This window comes from Thunnus maccoyii, chromosome 10, assembly GCF_910596095.1.
Source record: "Thunnus maccoyii chromosome 10, fThuMac1.1, whole genome shotgun sequence".
Taxonomy (NCBI): domain Eukaryota; kingdom Metazoa; phylum Chordata; class Actinopteri; order Scombriformes; family Scombridae; genus Thunnus; species Thunnus maccoyii.
This window is the reverse complement of record NC_056542.1, coordinates 34,101,822-34,117,545: the sequence shown is the minus strand read 5'-3', so window position 1 is coordinate 34,117,545 and position 15,724 is coordinate 34,101,822. Positions and strand designations below refer to the sequence as shown.

At 38.9% G+C, this 15,724-nt stretch overlaps 1 protein-coding gene across 4 annotated transcripts in view; it reads right to left on the bottom strand.

The window, feature by feature from the left end:
- Positions 1 to 114: 114 nt before the first annotated feature.
- The window catches only part of adcy3a (adenylate cyclase 3a), a 45,488-nt gene continuing 29,878 nt past the window's right edge, over positions 115 to 15,724 (bottom strand). For 3 of the 4 annotated variants that reach the window (XM_042423379.1, XM_042423382.1, XM_042423380.1), the window contains exons 13-21: positions 13,200 to 13,316; positions 12,752 to 13,041; positions 12,182 to 12,263; positions 11,450 to 11,608; positions 10,959 to 11,105; positions 10,433 to 10,546; positions 10,087 to 10,213; positions 5,443 to 5,567; positions 115 to 4,875 (exon numbers count right to left, since the gene is read on the bottom strand). In XM_042423379.1, the coding sequence (XP_042279313.1) occupies positions 4,696 to 4,875; positions 5,443 to 5,567; positions 10,087 to 10,213; positions 10,433 to 10,546; positions 10,959 to 11,105; positions 11,450 to 11,608; positions 12,182 to 12,263; positions 12,752 to 13,041; positions 13,200 to 13,316 (1,341 nt within the window). In that variant the 3' untranslated portion in view covers positions 115 to 4,695. The remainder of the gene's footprint in view (positions 4,876 to 5,442; positions 5,568 to 10,086; positions 10,214 to 10,432; positions 10,547 to 10,958; positions 11,106 to 11,449; positions 11,609 to 12,181; positions 12,264 to 12,751; positions 13,042 to 13,199; positions 13,317 to 15,724) is intronic. The other variant, XM_042423381.1, reaches the window with a different exon arrangement.

Here is a 15,724-nt window from a genome sequence, read left to right as displayed (position 1 = left end):
CTTTGCTCAGACTCAGTCATCCTGCAGTGATGTTGTGATGTAGCGATGAAGAGCTCTTTCACAATCACTGTACTGTAGTTTCCAGTTACCGTGCAGTAATCATGACACTGAGGCTCATCTTTATTAGATTTTTTAATCAATTCACCTTATGATGACAACTGAAATGCATGAGGGTACACTGATTGAGAAATTCTTCAACTGAAAAAACAGGATTGGGATCAACTGCTGAGAACAGGTTGAGTAGACCTACAGTATGTCTAATTCAATCCACAAAAACTGTGAAGAGGAATCAAAGTTCAGAATCAAATTCTGAGAAAATCTGAAAAGTAAGAACAACTTGAAACTCAGGATTTAATCGTTTTGTTGCCGTCAGCTAGCCCTGCTGGCGTGGGCTCTGGCGTTTCAGTGTTGCTGTGTTTGTTGGTATTTAGCACAAAAATTGTGTTGCAACCAAAACCTGGAATCAAATACAGAGTTGACACATTATTCAAAGTGCTATTTTGTTCCCACACCTGAGATTGAAATACAAATCAGGAAACAACTATGGTCCACCTTTTAGCTTTTACATCCAAAGCCATTCCTTTATCATTGGCACTTTCACTTCTGCGTAAGAAAAAAAAAAGAACGTCCCTGTCATTTCCAATAAATTAATCTGACCAGTAAACACTGTCTAAACTCTATGTACAATGAGGACACCTTCAGTCCTCTTTCCCTTTCTTTAAATAGAACAAAACTTGTACATTACATTATAAAAAATATGAATTAAAGGGGAAGGAATGATTAAACCTTTCCTTAAGAGAGGAGAGTGTCAGGTTTGTAGAAGAAGAAACTATTGCACTTTGATCCCATTCTACAGAGACACTAATGGGCTTTACAATCAGCAGAGGAAAGAGCAGTGGCTTCCTAAATACTTTCCCCCAAAACATACATACAGCTGCTTCCTATCAGGTGGGTCTGCATGTCGCTGCTGGCACATCAAAGCCTCGTACATCCCAAGTACAAACATTGTGAATGATGTCAGTCAAGTTCCCCAAATGCAATCACATTCGTTTTGTTGCCACAAGCAAAATGAAAGGCTGGCTGACCTGCTGATAGTCACCATTTCCCAATAGACTGTTTGCCTGCGACTGGTTCAATTTTTATGTAATTAGGTCAACTTCTGAGTTGTCTAAGGTTCAAGTGGCCCTTGACACACTTTTCTAATTTACCTGCTGTTTTAGGCGCCAACCTTTTCCACCTTATTTCCACCTTGGGTAGACAGACCATATCTAGCAACTGCAACATCTGTGTGAACACGTTAGCATATACAGACTACCAAAGCAGTATAAACAAAACCCTGTGTGCATCTGCTGTACGTGTCCATTTTGGACTATATGTGGCCCTTTACTTGACAAAGCAAGCAGGAATTAAAAAAAAAACAACCACACAGTTGAAAGCCGACTGGAAAAGCGAGACCCCATTTCTACCTAGTATTAAATGAGATCTACATCTGGATACCTTATCTAGACAAGGGGAAACCCATGTTAATGCAGTGCGGTGTAAATGTAGAGAGAATGCACATCTGGAGATGGTCTGCCTCACATTGTGATCAGATTTAAGCCAGGTTTAAATGACATTTGTGCAGTCTGACCACAGCCTTAAGAAAACATGTCACCTAACTCCAGTGACCTAACTCCGCCTCTTCCTGCTATCTCAAGCTGCCTGTAAGCTACAGGTAACATCTAAGAAGTTAATCAAAAAATGGATGACACTTGTCCATGAAGAAAGGTGGAAAACAGTGCTTCATAGCGCTGTCAAGGTAAAACTAGAAACCTTCTACAGAAAGGCAGCTAGCTCACCTACCTAAGACAGAATCAAGTAAACAAGAATGTTTATTAATTCTAGTTGTAAATCCAAAGGCCCCATTATTAGACATCATTATCCAGACACAGATTGTATGTTAACACCAAGAAGAGATGGTGTCGATCCAAATGTTGTGCAAGCAACATGGAAAGTTCACCTTCATGTATTTAAACTTTTTGTTGCTGTTGTCATTTTACTTCAGGAAATAGACTACGCTCTCAATTTACTTTTGTTCCTCCCAACAGCCATCTTTTCCTCATGATCTCCGTGCAGTTAAAGGAAAATTGCAGTTTATTACAGCCTGCATACTTTTTGGCTTTCCTAACATACTCACCAAGTTAACTGCTGAGATCATACACTATGTCACAGTGACATAACTAAAATAGGACCAAAGGATCAAGAAACATAAGCAGTCAGATGGTCAGACAGGTTATAAACAAGTCAACAGTTTATCCAGATGATTATTTTTATTTGGAGGTCAAACTGAGAGCCTGTGACCTGAAATATCACTAATAACCCCTCATTGTATGAGTACAGTTGGTCAAAGTTAAAACAGGAAGTGGGTCTGTAAACTGAGATGGATTTTACAGTTTGCTTTCATTGACTTCCCTGGAAGTTTCTTTCCAACCTGTCTGATCATCTGACTGCTCGTGTTTCTTGTTGTTCTATTTTTGGTGATGTCACTGTGGCCAGAGCTACAAAAATAAAAGCCAAGTTGTAATTAACTGGAATTCTCTTTTAATAGCAATGTGAAAGGACTTGAGAAGATTGTCCCTGCCTGATGAGGGCCATGGAATCCTTCAACTAAATTAAAAATGGTAATCACAGCTGTGATAGGCACTTCCATCTGTCCAAAATCAGTGTAAAAAATTTTTCTGCCTTGTGTGCTACACTCTGGACACCGTCAACTGTCCCCTCTCCTAAGACACATCATTTACACACTCACACACAGTACAGATGTCTGTTATCCTTTAACTTTCAACTCAGAAACATCCAGAAGCCAGCATTGGAGTGTGCTGTAGGAGGTCCAGGAACAGAGAGTAGAGCACAGTACTGACAGACCTGACCAGATCCCAGATCAGAATCAAGGAGAAAGAACACTTTGACTGTGGAAAAATACCCTATGAGCAAAGCACACACTCTCATACTACACATGGGCAGCAGCAGGTGGCAGATCAGTCTGGATCGTCACACTCTGGCATTGTATTGGTCCACTTCCAAATCCTCTTCCTCGTCAGAGACATAAAATCTGAACTCAGTTCAGTCCATCAGGTGTCCTTACATGGAAGTATTTTGTAAATGGGGAGTAATGTCCAAAATTTAAGCTGGGTGCCCAAAAGCCCTGCAATATAATGTGTGGAGGAGATGGCATCATAACTAGTGTTTCTGCAAAAAAAAGGCTCATGTGTGTGATCAGTGTTCGGTTCTTATTTGAGAGATGTTCATGGAAAGAGATAAAACCAATCATTGTATTTAAACGGCATCCGATTCAATTAGTCATCCTCATGCTGAAATGTTGAATTCAAAACCATTTTCATTTGAATAACTCAAGTGAAAGATTCAATGTGTTTAGCAGTAGGATGAAACTGAATGTGTCTGAAACTGCACTTCATATGGACATGTGCAAGAAGACACAAGAGGTTGATTTCCTAAAGATTTGGGGCACTTTTAGATGCAGGTTTTGGCAAAATTACAGAAAAGCTGCAATGTTGAAAACTGGGTGTTTGATGCAAAATGTTGTTATGGTGTTTGTGGGATGTAAATGTACATAATTAGCTGCTGAAACTGATTGGCCATTTTTTATTGACCAGCAGCAGAGGCAGCTGTGTGTGTGACTGACAGTGTAATAGTAGTGGATGTCAAATCTGCTGCATTATTATGCAAACTTTGGTAGAGAACACTGGAGAAGCTGCTTCAAATCTACAGGCTTCCAGCTTACTCGTTGGGGTTTGAGGCAGAAATTTTAGGGGTGAAACCAAACTATATGCATGACTAGATACCACGGAGGTTAGTGAGAAAATATGTTTGTGATTTTGGTAAAGGAGGCTCTCTTTTTCTCTGTTTGTTAATTAAGAGGATGTCTCAGACTTCAACTATATCTTAAGTTTTCATGAACAGCTGCATTTAAATAAAAACATCTGGCCATCCCTAGACTAGGTGGCATGATAACCCTTGTGCTTGACCTTGCAACTGCCAGCCTGTCCCATCTAGACCAGCCTACATGTAGTCTACTTATGTTATTTTGTATTTTTTCCACTCATATATAGCGTCTGTATCTTCACGTCTGATGCTTCTGTCTTTTATTGTGATGCACTTTGTGATGTCTACTCTAGAAAAGTGTTATATTACATTCATTTGGCACTTACATTTGGGGAGCACTTTGGGGTTGAGCTGCAGCTGCCGTATATAAATAAACCATATCTACTTACTATGGGTATGTGGATGCAGTTCCAGATCCACATTAAATAAGTCTCTTAAATCATGCTCAGTTTCTAATCTTTTCAATGAACTCATTCAAATTATGAATGTTTTGAATTCCATGGTTCAAGTTGAACATGACATTTTAATTCAAATACAATCTCTACTGGCATGTATATCTTTCCATAGACAGTGAACGTGTGTGTGTGCTCAGTAATGTCAGGTATCCTGTCACAGGTGTGTATGAAGTGTGTCAGTATTATTTTTATCCAACCAGTAAACATTTTGTTCACAGAATTGAAAAAAGCCCAGGTTTCTAGGCAAATGACTTCTCATTCTAAACTCTTTCCTCTGCCCCTCTCTGCATTCATCACACATAAACGTGATTACTGGGGAGTGTGTGTGTGTGTGTGTGTGTGTGTGTGTGTTTAGTCCTTAGCTGTCAACCACCTGGTGTGGCAGAGTGACAGAGGAGCCGTTGATAAATGAGCCTTGTTTGTCTCTTCCCTTCAGAAAATAGGTGAGCAGCTCCCCTTTCCCCTTCACAAAGATGGGCCCCCTCCTCACAAAGCGGAAACCGTACTCTTTCAGGATGTTGTAGCAGTCCTCCACAACCTGGGGGCAACACACACAGACAACATGATAAGGCTTTCACACTGTTTCTCAGAAAACATGTGACACATTCATTTGAAATCGAATATGCAAAGTTGTATTTGTGTTTGCAAAACAAAATGAACTAAAGTAACACTGAAGATGCAACGAGCACTTCATATAGAATTACTTTACTTGTGGAACAGACGCAACATGGAATCTATAATGTAACACAGCAAAACACTGTGCTTAATATGAAAAAAATAAGATATTACCATACAAATAAATGTGGCAACTGGCCTTTCTTATTGTACATGTACTGTTCATTTGATCAATGGAAGGTAATTCTGAAAAGAAATTATTGAATTAATAATATGATTGAATTTTTCATTTGAAATTTTCATCTCTGAAGTGATGATAAATGCACCAGAAAACAAGTACCTATTCACACATTTCATGTCATTTGAATGCAAAATTTGATTTCTTTTTTGCCAGTGGAGCTAAAACTGACACATATATCTTGAATTTGTATAATTTATTCACGATGAAAGTTGTGTGAACAGTGGTGGGCAGTAAAGTCTGGTGCTGTACCTGGATGTTTCCCATCACCCCTGTGGACTCCATGCGACTGGCCACATTCACAGTGTTGCCCCAGATGTCATAGTGGGGTTTGCGGGCACCGATCACTCCTGCTAACACTCCACCCTTATTCAGACCTGGAGGAGAGTGTTGACAAATGTGACATGTGAGATTATGACTGCTAATAAAAAATACTGAATATACTTACATGTCTTACTTGTAAGAACATGTTTTTGTAGTTTTGTCCATCTTTCCTTTCAGTTAGGGTAACACCAGTGGCTACATCTTTATTACAAAGTCCAGGCAGATAAACAACTCCAGCAGTCAGACTACATCTTGATTTGTGGTTGATCAGAACTGGTTCTTACGACCACGTCAAATATGTTAATAGTTGTCCCGAACAGCTACACTCAAAGTCACTAAGAGGGGAGGGGGTGGGGGAGATATCATCCGACAGTCTCTCCTGGAAGGCAGTCATAGTGTTGCACTCAGCTGTTCACATGAAAAGTGACAGAAATAGTTGCATCACGAATGACAAAGGAGAGCTAGAGAGAAAAGTTTAAACCCTGGCTCCTTTCTCACCTCTGCACAGCTGACCAATTGCTCATCGGTGTTGAAATGGCCATGCACAGCCCCCCCCCCCCCCTCTTATACACCGTCAGAAAGCTGCGGGATTGGATAGCCTGTCGGATGATATTCAACCATCCATCAGGCATGTCTGAAGGAGTATACCAGCCGCTTACCTGACAGGTTTTTTTTTAAAGGACCATATCACTGGTTTTACATGTTTTTGCATACTTACTGTGAATCACATACTTTTCATAATAGTTAGCAAACCATGATGTTTCTCTACAATGACAAGCAGCCACTGGTTTCACTGCAATTCCATATAATATGAATGTTATTAAGCAGATTCCGGAGACATGATACATGATTTAAGTGCAGGTTGTTTTGAAAAGCCTCAGACTGATGATGCAACTTTGACAATGTTTTGTATTCATTCATGACTGTGATGATTACAAAACTCCAGCAAGTTTCAAGAGTCTGTGGATTGATTTTCATATTATACAGAAATAAATCAAACCAACTGATATCATGAACAGCAGGTAAAATAAATATAGAACTATACAGCTTGCATTTGAAAATGTTTGGCACAAATGTGCAGTAAACCTGATTTTTAGTTGAAAGAAGAAATCCACAGCTGAATATCTATATGAATACATGAACATCTAACTACTCCTTTGGAAGTGAAACAGAATGTGACTAAGTTGTCTGCATTGTAAAACTGTATGTGCATACAACTTTTCAAGTACAATAGGTAAAAGTTGATTCCATAAGGAGTTCTGCAAAAGTTCATGAACATTTACGATCACAGTTTGGGTAATAAATTCAACATTCACCTTCATTTTAACTTAGATGTGGTTTAGGTAATGTGAATAAAATGTGGACTTTAACAGCCCTCTTGTGAGGTTGCCCTGTATACTCTCTCTTCACTCATGTCCTGCAGAGTCATCAATCCCTAGATCTCACCACTTCAGTTGGCGAGTAAAATGTGTTACCACAATAATAAATAATACACAAAACTATAGATATAAGACCCAATTTGTAAAAAAAAAAAAAATCTCTTAAAGGTGCAGTGTGTAAGATTTAGTGGCATCTAGAGGTGAGTTTGCAGATTGCAACCAACTGAATTCTCCCTCCCCTGCTAAGCATGTAGGAGAACCTACAGTAGCTGTAAAACTTGTGAAAAACACAAAAGGTCCTCTATAGAGCCAGTGTTTGGTTTGTCTATTCTGGGCTACTGTAGAAACATGGTGGTGCAACATGGAGGGCTCTGTGGAAGAGGACCCGCTCCCTATGTAGATATGAAGGGCGCATTCTAAGGTAACGAAAACACGATGATTCTTATTTTCAGGTGATTATACACTAATTATAACATATTTTTGAATATTATATTCCATTTCTGCCGAGTCCATTCTGCTAGATGCCACTAAATTCTACACACTGCACCTTTAATTGTAATTGTCACACAGTGACAGGCCCAAATGGAAGCAAGAGGTCCAGTAAGTATTTTAAAGGCTTCACCAGCCAGAAGTGATGTGACCCTGTGATGCTGTATACAAGAACACACCAAAGAGAGGAGAAAGTTAAAGATCCTTTAAGGTTATTTAACAACTTTTATTTGGATGATGCGTGTCAGATGTGGAGTTCCTGCGTCTAACCATACTGACACCAGAGGGTGAATCCATGCTGTTTAATTGAGTCAGACAGGGATGCTCCTCTCAGCTGCAGCAAACTGACAAATTCTCAAATATTTACCAAAATTGCAGGTAGAACCAGGCCTTCATTTCACACAGGTTCATTCAGAGACGCACTTTTATTCCTAATTTTGCATATATTCAATCATATTTTAGTAAGTCTGCATTTTTTTTATATAATGCACATTCCCACACTGATTCCATCAGTACAACAACAGAGTTGCCAAGGAGCTGCTAATTTACCATGTGAGCTATTACCTTACAGGCAATTTTATCAGGTCTTTATTAGGGAGTGACCTTTTGCATTGCATATTATTGACTTTTATTTCAGAATTTACAGTACATTGATAACACAAGTTGATTTTCAAATCTAACTCTTGCAGAAAGCAGATTTTCTTTCATTTAAAAGTCCAAAAATCCTATACTCTAGGCCTCATTTCCATTACACAGGAGGATTTTTCCCAATATTACCATAACTGTTAGAAGTTTTGCAGAGCTGCAATGATGTCAATTAATCGATTAGCTGCCAACTATTAAATGAATCACCAACTACTTTGATAATCATTTAATTGTTTGGAGTCATTCCTTAAAACTTCTGTGAATTTGGTGTGAAATAGTAAAAATGCATATATGGAATCAAGGTTTAATTATTTATTTATTGGGACCATGTACTGTGTTAAACATAAATGTTACCATTTGATGTACTGTATCAGAGATTTTCATCTGCAGTCCCTTCAGAAGGTCACAATTAAAACATATAACAACACAATAACAAACAGCACAAAGCAAAAAGCTTGAATATAAGCTTGAAACACTAGCACATCACATACACCCACAATATCAACTAGAAATTAATAATGCAAGCTTGTCAAATTAAAAGCAAGATTATTTGCGTTCATGAGAAGACCATGAGATGAAATTTAGATTCAGTGGTTACAGAGCTGAGTAGCTCTTAGCAGATTTTTTAATTTGGTTTTGAATGTACTGATTGAACTGCATCTCTTCATATCATCAGGTAGGGCATTCCACTTAGTTGTGCCTTTCACAGAGAAAGCTGACTGCCCAAATGCAGTGTGATGAAATGGTATGGTACAATATTGTATAGAGGATACTCTGGAGGATCTAATACTGAGCGAGTGTTCACAAAGTCACATAGTGGAGGAGGGGCCAAACCATTTAAAATTTTATAAACTAGGCACAAATTTGAAAATATTCTAAAATTCTCAAAGCTCAGTAAATTGTATTTCTCTAGTACCCTACAGTGATGGAAATGCATTGGCTTTTTGTCCAGAGTTTTTAGAGTTTATTTGTATAAGAACTCAAGAGGTTTTATGGCTGTTTCTCCAGCCTGCCCCCAACATGTGATGCAATAAGACATATGGGAAAGAATCATAGCATGCATAAATATCTTGGCTGTGTCCAAAGAGAGACAGTTTCTAATACGTCTAAAATTTGTTAAATTGTACTTTATGGTTTTAACCATTTTTTAAAAACATTTTTCTTAAAGTTTAAATTTGGATCCAGATCCAAGATTTATTTGTATTTCTATTATTATTTTATATATAATAATTATTATATTACATATATTATTTATTTTATATTATTTTTAATTATTTATGTATTTATTTATTTTATATCAAGTGCCTCATTAAGCATCCCCAAAAATCTGAGTGAAAATAAACATTCATAACTATTATAAAACCTAGCTCAAAAAACAGCTCATTTTGCTGTTTAGACCATTTTTCAAGACTGTGAGGCAGATCACGTTTTGATTGACACCCGCACCGGCTACTGGGAGCTGGCTAACTACAGTAGCTAACAACTGGATTTCCGTGGTGCAGAGCCACACCTCTAACTGACTGAGCCTTGCCTCCAACACAGCAAATAAACTGCAAATATCAGGAAACTTTACAAGAACTTAAATGACAATATTTCGAATTTGGATTGAAACTAATTTTTAAAAAATTTTTTTTTTTAGATGCTTAAGATTATGTACATAAGACCCTAAATGACACAGTCAGAAGACTTTTGTGGATTTGGGTTTCCAGTGGCTTTAAGAAAAATATGTCCAAATTCTGTCATTCCAGCTTCTCAAATGTGAATATTTTCTGGTTTCTTTAGTCCTCTATGACAGTAAAGTGAATATCTTTGAGTTGTGGACTGGAAACAAGACACTGACATAGGACATCATCTTTGGCTTTAGTAAGTTAGCGTTAGTGGCAGCAATAAACTTTTGCTTTTGATTCCTACAAGGACAGAAGTACAAAACAACAACACACACACACACACACACACACACACACACACACACACACACACACACACACACACACACACACACACACACGCACACGCACACGCACACGCACAGGTGAAGGGTTGGCGGGTTGGCACATACCAATGCGTAGCATGAAGTTGTTAAATGACTGGTAGTTGATGTTCATGAGTGTGACCTTCATGGCCAGAGCAAAGTCTGCCAGGTCTGCCAGGTGCTGCCAGCGCTCTCTGTCAGACTGCTCCTCCTTCTGACAAACAAACACAAAACAGCTCAAACTGCACCTCAACACAACAATCATCATGGCTGGTGAGAACAATAAGTATTTCAATAATAATCATTTGAGAGGTCCAAGAAAGAAAGACTCTGTATATAGTATTCTGTTATATCATCACATTGTATTCTAAAGGAGTAATTTTCATGTTAGGTTGATAAGTCAGGGCTGGACAGGTCATGTGACCATGCTGACCTTCATACAGGTGTAGCCATTGCTGACGTCTGGGGTGACACCTGATGCTGCCATGTAGGTGCTACCGATGGTCTTGATTTTTGTGATGCAGCGGAACTGAGTCTCATCCAGCAGCTGTCATGGATACAGTTTAAAGGTTACGGTTGCACTATTTACATCTAGCAAATAACTAATCATGATTTAATTGCGTATCATGCTTTCCATAATAATGGTAGTAACCCTAATATCACCTAGAATTTCCCTGATAAAGACCTGATACTTTATGATAAATAATGGAATGATGTTACATAAAAATTGTTTGTCAAACTACTCTTTCAAACGTCAACTCTGAAGAGGAAAGGGCAGCATGTATGTTGCCTGACACGCCAAACACAAGGCAAAAAAAGGCTGCAAATGACTTGCGACTGCCCTGAAGCTACATTACTGTGAGTGCACAGAACTGAGGGCGATTCAGACAAGCATGTGTGTCCCCTGCCTGCAGACTGCTACTAAAACACAGTGAGGCAGAATGAAGAAACCAGCTTACACTGTCAAAGTCTGAGATGATCTCGTTGAGGAACCGTAAGCATTCAATCCCTCCATTATTGATGCTCTCCTCTGTGTAGAAGTCAGAGAAGTTGGGGATTGAGGCAAACATGACTCCAATCTCATCATAGGACTGACTGTACAACTCCTGGAACATGGCAGATTAACAAGAGAGCCAGACATCACCATATTGTGTAACTAATGAACCAAACCAAAGAAATACTACAATATGATCTTATATTTATGGGATACAAGTATCAGAGTAACACTGCAGATAAACGTGCTGGGTTTTCTAATAATTCACAGGATAGATAAGAGACATCCTGACTTTTCCTGACAATTTTAGTTGTGTGACAGAAAAGTAATGGAAGTCTAATAACTGATAAGCAGGGAGATATAACATTACTTTTGGGATTAGCAATGAGTGATTTCTTGTACACACACAAAGTGAAGTGAGGACTGATCTGGGGTGTGTGGATGTGAGGATCTTACCTCATCCCTTTTCTTAGAACCCAAGAAGTGTCGAGCGACGTGTTCAGGCAGCATGTTGGTCACCAGTGCTTCGTTCCAGCGCCTCATCTCATACACCTTCTCCTTCTGCTCATGGACCTCAATCTTCCACAGGAACAGGGTGCGGGCAAGCTTCTCCACCTTCAGCCAACAACAGACACTGGTGTTAGCATTTGACAAATACATGGATTTGAAAGCAGATGTGACCGAAATTTTTTTCCTGGTAACCGATTCACTTGTATGACATAATGTACATAGTGTTAATGTTGCTCAGCGTTTCATTAAGAGGTGTATTTTTGGAAAAGTTTTCAAAAGAGCATTTCTGACACAGTTCAATAGGCATCTCAAGTAATCATGATGGATATGATCAATCAAACTGCATCATAACTGTTGAATCAAAAGTGAAGGACAATGACTGGTTGATATTAGATTTTGAGTACGAGCAACCCCTCTCACATTACACACATTCATTTGATACTTTGTTAATATAAACTGATAAGTGCAGCTTTAATATTATGACCTAAACAGAAGTATGCTTTGTGACGTTGTGTTCATTTGACTGAGAGGTTTTTCAACGTATTACAGCTTTTTTGCTACAAACTGCCAATATGGCAGCAAATACTGACCTCCAACGCTTCAATGTCCTAACCTAAGAATGACATTACAGATACCATGTTTTCCTATGCAGTAAAAGTACAGCAGATGCAAACTTACATGTCTGGAGAAATAATAGAAGCTGACCATCATAATGAAGATCATAACTGTCATTGTGAACTTGGAGGGCACCAAGTATGACCTGCAAAGATGAACATTAACATATTGACAATTTATGCTACAATACATGAGTTCAAGAAACCCCAACACTGTAATTATTGTATGTTAAAAGATGGGTTCACATTTTTTCAAGTGTGTCTTAAAACAACAGTCAGGAGCCCAAATGAACAGTGAAACATGTTTTCTTGCTGTGATGGGGGACAAAATCATCACTTACATTGAAAACACATTTGAAGGGGATCTTTCAATAGCCAGTAGGAACAGGAGGAATGATTACAGTGAGGAAAACCTCTTTCACTGTTCATATGGACACCTGTTTTAAGCCACACTTGGAAAAACTGTGAACCTGTCCCATTAAAGTATTAAACACATAATGACATGAAACTTAGATTTGAGTATGCACCCTGGTTCATTTCTTCAATTGACTGTTAGTCTTTAACTACTGTTACACAATGATCTTTGCACAGTGAAAGTGCTACAAGAGGTGTACAGGTCTCTTTTTCTTCTCACTTGTAGCCGAAGCGAGCCATGTCGTAGCGGTCGAAGATGTCCCTCCAGCTGTAGATGTTAACGATGCCTGTGGCCACTGTGATGAAGAGCATCAGTGTGAGCTTGACCATGTGACTGACTTGAACCAGCATGGTGGTGGCCATGAGTGCCAGCACAGCAATGAAGCTGTAATATTTGGGGTTGTCCAGGCAACCGTCAGGGCTGGACCAGGTGGAGGAGGAGGATGAGGAGGCGGAGGAGGGAGCCATTGTGGTGCTGACTGAATCTGGGACTCGAGGCAGACAACTCAGCTAGACAATGGAGAGACACAAAGTCATGAGCTTACTACTGTAATTACTAATATTACTATTATTCCTAAAAGTACTTTGCGTACATTTCATATGCAAAACAAAATCCCCACACTGGTTTAGCCTTTTGTGGCTGTAAGAAAAAGCAGGGAGCAGCTCACCATGTCCATGATGTCGGCCATGGTGAGGATGAAGATGGCTGCCATGGCCCAGGTGTTACGAGCCCAGCGTGTGTGGTCTATCCAGGTGGAGAAAGACACCAGTTTCTTGGGAAAGACCTGAGACAAACACCATCTCAATGACTAATTCTAACAGGGTTTAGAGTGTTCACACTGAAAAACTATACTCAAGAAACTGCAACACTGATAAATCCTAAAATATTACAAACATGTCATTAACAAAATTTGATAAAGGAAGAAACTTTCCAAAGTCACAGTATGATTTATGATAACTAGTGTGGTTTTATCATTTTATTCACATTTTAGTCATTTTATTGTCAGTTTAAATTCATCAAAAGTCTTTCAACTTATTCCCATCTGTCGTGAGACTGACTGAGGAGAACAGACTTTCTCACTATATCGCTTTTCTCTTTCATATGCATATATGTCTGCACACACATGATGAGCCTGACTCTCCAAAATGTTTATTTTATTTATTACTGACTTGCCTGAAACCAGACTTTTATTGTTCATTTTTCTCTGATTTTTACACTTTATTTTATTGGTGTAAATCTGAGACTGAAGTTAACATTTAAACCTGACATATGATAGGTTGTCACAATAACTGTTACAAGAAAATAAATGTATAATAACCTGTGGGTAATGTGCTCTATTTGAACCAACTACTGTATCTACTTTAAGGTTTCCAAATTTCACCTGAGATTCTGCAGCTCTGTGCTTCTTTCAGTTTGTTGATTCATTAAATTCAAGAGGTTAATGACAGAGCCACAGCAATCCTCAAACCCATCTTTGAATCACCTCAAAAACTTCTACTTACATTTTTTAATTTAACTAACTAACTAATCAGGGCGGGTATCCACCATATCACATTTTCTCACTCTTAATCGTAATAACCCCCTCTTTGCAGAAAATACACAAACCTGGCAACTCTGCATGGATCTTACTGTTAACATTATGTCAAATTAAAATGGCAATATTTGAGATCGGTAAAAATATTGGTAGGGACAACTCACCCTGACATTGGTCGGGACATGTCCCTACTGTTCAAACCCAAATCTACTCCTAGGCCTCGCACAATAACTACTTTTGTTGATAATATATTGTCCCAGGAATAAATGCAATAAATGAAATTATTGTTAAAACCAAAACAATAAATAAAATGGACTCTAGGGTTCTGTTAATAAAAACTGCACTTTAATATGTGTTTAAACATTTGGCACAAGGGTATAGAGAGTCATTCAAATCCAATTTCTCAATGGTTAACAAAAAGTGCAAAGTAACAACATATTAGTTATAAGTTAGAGATAAATAACAACTACATAAATAACAAGTAGAGCAAAGCAACATGTTTGACATAAAGTCAGTTTAGGACTCCTCCTTGTAGAGTGTCTCTGGACATAACACAAAGGCACAGATGCCTCAACAGGCCATATCTGCTGCCAAATCTGTATTTTAACTGTTAGGCAGATTCCGAGCAAAGAACACCAACATGTTTTCCTTGCGGGGCCTAAGGCAGGATTTCTCTGGGGTAACAATGTTGCCAGCTGTGCTGAATTTTCTCTTCAAGCTAGTGCTTGTTGCACAAATGCACATGCATTTTTGTGCCAACTTGGCTATTGACGGAAATCTTTTATGATTATCACACCACCACATAAAGGAATCAGATGATGCATCAAGTGCTTCTTGCTGGAGGAACTTGGTCAACTCTCCATCAGCTTGCACTCTTTTTGGTACCAATACAGCCTGGGTCTGACGACTTCTGAGTTGGGCTCTTCTGTTCTGGAGAAGGACACTCAGTCTCTTCTTCTTGGGTGGTGGAGGTTCAGATCCATCATTTCCCCCTGAAGCTTTCCCGCAGCTCTCACCACTGGCACCTCCTGGACTTCCCTCTTCCTCTTTCATGTCTACTAGCTCTTGCAAGAGCTGATGTTTGACATCATCCAAGACCTCTGCATCCTCCATGCTACCACAATACTTCGGATCCAAGATGGTGGCCTTTCTCAGTCTTGGATTTCAGGTGGGCTGTATTTCTCCATCAATACCCTGCACATGTTTTCCTTTATCTTTGCTGTCAGTGCAGTGTCATTGGGTTCTGGTGATAAAAGTTCACCTTTAAGAAATTCCAACACAGGTTTTAATGAGTACACAGTGACGCATTTTTCCCTTGAGAGAACATCTGTGATATCAGCCACTAGCTTCATTGCTGCATTAATGGATTACAACACAGAAACATCCTGCCGGGTTGGGTTTAGGTGGCAATGTTTCGATCTTCAACCAGGACACATCCTTTGGCTGGGAGTTGCTCCAGCACTCTCTCTGTCATTTTTTGCTTGGTGCCCCATCATGTGGTGACATCTTGTGGGAAAGATAACATTTGTTCTTTTTCATTAGTTAGTCTATATCAACATTATTCAACAAATGCCACTTTTTAAATTTCCATTATTTATCACAAATAATTGTACATGGTTATATTACACTGTAACCAATGATCTAATACATAAATTCAT